This window comes from Tasmannia lanceolata, unplaced genomic scaffold, assembly GCF_043159265.1.
Source record: "Tasmannia lanceolata isolate RefF3 unplaced genomic scaffold, GAP_Taslan_0.1 ptg000023l, whole genome shotgun sequence".
In the NCBI taxonomy this organism is placed as follows: Eukaryota; Viridiplantae; Streptophyta; class Magnoliopsida; order Canellales; family Winteraceae; genus Tasmannia; species Tasmannia lanceolata.
The window spans coordinates 13,825,911-13,830,477 of NW_027518700.1; the positions used below are offsets into that span (position 1 = coordinate 13,825,911).

Genomic DNA, 4,567 nt, shown 5'->3' on the forward strand with positions numbered 1-4,567 from the left:
AGCCATCCCTAATAAGCTACCTAAATACCCTTGTGTATTTGATAAGGGGAATGCTAAACTGAAGGGTACCCTAGCAAAAATCACCAAAGAGCATTTACTTTTATATTTTTCAGTGCTAAATGTAAAAGGCACGCTTCAGTTTAGTATTCCTCATTTGAAAAATGATAAACATATCCTTTAAAGATTGTGGGTTCCAACCGCTCTCACACCCACTGTTTGAGAGAGAGAGAGAGAGAGAGAGAGCAAAACTCCATTCATTTTATGAGAGAGAACAAAGCTCCATTCATTTTATTTATAAAGACATACATATAAGCTAAGAAACAAGAGCACCCACATCATCTAAATAAAAACAAGCTAATTCCCTTCAAACAAGAGCACCCACATCATCTAATTCCCTTCTTTTTTTTTGATTGGTAATTCCCTTCTTATTCTCACCTAAATAAAAACCAGCTAAGAAAGGCTCCTCTATATTTCACTTCACCCTGCAAGCCATATTCAAGAAAAAAACACATATATAGAAATTAGTAAGCTATTCTATTGGAATTAAACAAAATAAAAGAGCTAATAGCTGATAGAAGAAAAAAATTGTGGAAACTATGTAGAAATTCTCCCACCATACTTTATTTAGTTAAGCAATTGATTGGGTCATCCTTATGGCAACAGATCATGCTAATCCAAAAATTCAAAAAAAGAGACACTAACGAATTATGCCCATCCCTCCTACTTTCCCCTTTAAATAAGATTAATAGGGAAATATCTCTCTTTACACTACCATTTAGGAACTTCCTATTAGAAACCTACAGTACCTTTCAAAATTAAAACACTTCTAATACAATACTAGTTACCTTAATTGAAATCCCTAAAGAGCATAAATCTCATTAATACTTTATTATTTAGGACCTTTGCTTAGAAGACTTAGTTACTAATAACAAAACATCATATATATAAGATTTTGATAATGGCACCCAACTCAGAAAATAACACTTTCAAAACTACCCTATTCTAAAAGCATGGATTTTGGCAAAGGCACCCATTCCGAGCAATTAATCCTAAACTCGACTTTGGTAATGACACCCATTCCAAGCAATTAATCCTAAACTCGATTTTGATAAGGACACCCATTCCCAAAACTCGATTTTGGTAACGACACCCATTCCAAGCAATTAATCTTAAGTCTAATGTTGGTAACGACACCCATTCCAAGCAATTAGTTATAAGATAAATTTTGATAATGACACTCATTAGAAAAAAAGTAGCCATAAGCTTATAAGGCCACCTATTTAAAAAAAATTCAGAATAGGCCGGGCATTACAAAACACATCTCAGTTTTCTCCACTTGTATCACTACGTAGCACGGGTTTTTTCAAGTACTAATATAAAAGAAAACAATGAAAGAGGTGTGCACCTTTCTAAAGTCAATCAAGGGACAAAGCATTGGTGAAGAGGGACTTGGTATTCTCGCCATCTTCCCAATTTAACTCTTCAAACCATTCCCTTTCCGCTTTAAATATTTGAATGCTAGGGCAGGAAGGGAGCTTCTTCAATTTTGTACATCTATGTATCCGCATCGTTTCCAAGGAAGTGAAAGACACCCTCGTACTACAAATGCTTCTTAATCCCTTTACTCGCTTAAGCTGTAGGTGGCGTAAACTTGGGAGTGCATTGTTGAGAACTAGCATGTTATCCCCCTCTTCTATAATTTCCTCAATCTTATCACAATCATGGATAAAAAGATACTCCAAATTATCCAGATGATGTACAAGGTTAGAGGAGAAGAGAGTACCACTCAACTGTTCACAGGAATCAATAAGCAATGTTTTCAATTGTCGAAGACTTAGGCTTCCATGTCCCATAATTAGCTTCTTCAGATTTGGTAACCCAGAGAGATGCATCCACTCAATATTGTGTCCTACGTCTCCGTTGTCTATAATGCAATCCACTTGAAAACAATTATTAATTGCCAGGTTTCTTATGGTCAGGGAATGGCCTGCTATTTCAGAAATTCCTCGTTTCAGACCGTTACATTCACAAATACCTATGCTTTCTGCGTACTCTTGTATTATCTTACAGCAAGGAGAGATATACTCACATCCATAGAAGCACACTTTTTTATCGCAATGCGGTGGAATCAGAACCCTAGCGCTTGTGCCAAATTGAAAATTGAACTTCCTCAGACTTGAAAGTTGTCGTCGATGGAAAGAATCTTGAGAAAGACAATCAATATTCTCTACTGTGATATCAAGTGAGTACAGGTGTGTTAACATTGCTAGCTCTGCTAAGTTATAACCAGTGCCTTCGTTCACATCATCTAGCCCTCCTTCCTTTGTCCATTTTATAGGTGTCCTGACCATGCTTAGCTCCTCTAGACTGGATAAACTACATATCGTTGTGTATGGAATTGTTGTCACACGAAACAAATATGATAAATCCAAACTCTCAAGATTAACCAATTCTCCAATGCCTTGAGGTAGTTCTCGAATGCCAACACATGCTCTGAGATTTGGAAATTGTAGTTGTTTTAGATGTCCCAATGGTGGTACCTCTATCAAATCGCGACAAGATATTAAAATGAGTGCACGTAGATTCACAAATGAAGATAAGGACATCGGAAGTGATTCAATATTGGTGTGACTAAGATCAAGAACCCTAAGCTGTGGCATAAGTTCAAAGAAGCCACTAGGGATGGTCCTTAAGACATAGTTTTGTTGGAGGAATAAGGACAGCAAAGTAGGGCAATTTGGCCCAGTTGGAAGCCTTTCTATTTGGTTTTTCATCAATGAAACCCTCTCAACCCCTTCCCACATATTTTCTTTGGGTGCCTCCTTTAGTCCCATCCCAGCTTTTACCAGGAATTTTGGGCCTTCTTTCATCGACGATGATGTGATCCATATTGCCAAGTCACGGATCAAGTCGTGCATCTTGACATAATTTTCATCCAACACCTCCAAGAGACAAGCGTCCTTTAATCTTTCAATGATACGGTGCCCTTTATTTGATGCATCCTCCAAGTTATCAACATTATTTGTAAATCCTTCCATTGTCCAATATTTTACCAGCCCATCTACATCTATAGGATAATCCTCTGGAAATAGTGCACAATACAAGAAGCAGAGTTTGATGTTATCTTCCTCTAAGCAGTCATAACTGAGTTTCAAAGATCGAAAAACTTTAGGCTCCATACCTTCAATTTCTGGGACCGCCGATTCCTTCAATGCCCTTAAAGCATCCCGCCACACCTCTTTCCGTTCCTTTCCTCGCATAGCTCTCCCTACAGTGATAATTGCTAGAGGTAAACCACCACACTCTTTCACAACCTTGACCGCCAAGGCTTGGATGTCTGGCAAAAGCATTACCTCCCCTGTTTTCTCATGGAACAAATTCCAAGCTTCCTCGCCCCCAAGTGTTTTGACTTGAAACTGCATATCAACGTCCATGGCATTAGATACTCGAAGGAAACGAGTACTCAGCACGATTTTGCATTTATTTTCCTTATCTGGCTTTGGAATTCCGACATCATCCAAGATAATTTCCTCCCAAAGATCGTCCAACATCAACTCATACCTCGAGTTCTTCAATCTTGCAAAGATTTTCCTTCCTCTCGACTCTTGATCTTCATCACCACCAAAAAGCAAACCCAATTTGCCTCCAATGGCTAGTTGGGTCCTTTCTATATTCAGATCCTTGGACACAGTTACCCAAATCACCACATCAAAGTCTCGGGTTCCAACGAGTTTATTGTTGATGGTTTTCATTAGAGTTGTTTTCCCAACTCCCCCCATGCCGTGCACACAAACCATTGAGTAGTTCTCATCATGTAAGCAACGCCATAAGGTTTCTTCATATGACTACTGACCATGTGTTGATGTAGTGGGCATCTCCAACACCCTCGGGGGTGAAGAGCACACATCAACCTCATCGAAATCACCCCTGCCTTTGAGGTTTACAACAATTTCGGGGGAAATACATTTCCCTTTATGAAAATCTTCAGCTTTTTTTTCTTTTTTTTTTAACCAAGAGTCCCTTGTTTGGAATCAATTATAGTTGGGTTCATTACTGGTTTTGTGGCATAATTCTAGGAAGGCCCATTTAATAGTGTCTGTAGTGGATCTCCATTTGTCTGAGGATCACGTTCAGTCAGGCAATCATATTTTCCAATTAAATAGAAGGATGTTGGCTCTCAAAATCACACATACGACCATAGATACATCTATCTATAATCTATTTATCTAGGGATTTGTTAGGGAATTTCGCATAGGCATTTGGTGCAGACTATTGCATGATAGAACAGCCACCTTAGATGAATTAAATGAATGAGACGAAGTCTGTTCATAAGTGAGCATGAGTGGCTGTTCTCTCATGCAAAAGTCAGCCAGCAAAATGCCTTTCTGCAGAATTCCATAGCAAATCCCATTTATCTATTTATCTATCTATTATACAGGGTAGTGATATTGGACTCAGCTTGTCTTTTATAATCTGTACAGATATTTGCACTACCATGTTTTAATTAATAATTGCACTAACTCAGCTTGTCTTTTATGAGATTTAAACAACTCTTAAATATTATTAC

General features: G+C 38.1%; 1 protein-coding gene across 1 annotated transcript; it reads right to left on the reverse strand.

Moving 5' to 3' along the window:
• Positions 1-265: 265 nt before the first annotated feature.
• On the reverse strand, positions 266-4,323 carry LOC143856565 (disease resistance protein At4g27190-like). The gene is made up of 2 exons (XM_077366818.1): positions 1,406-4,323; positions 266-482 (listed from the first exon to the last, which is right to left on the reverse strand). Exon 1 carries the CDS (start codon positions 3,795-3,797, stop codon positions 1,416-1,418), a length of 2,382 nt encoding a protein of 793 aa, XP_077222933.1. The 5' UTR covers positions 3,798-4,323; the 3' UTR covers positions 266-482; positions 1,406-1,415.
• Between the last annotated feature and the right edge of the window lie 244 nt (positions 4,324-4,567).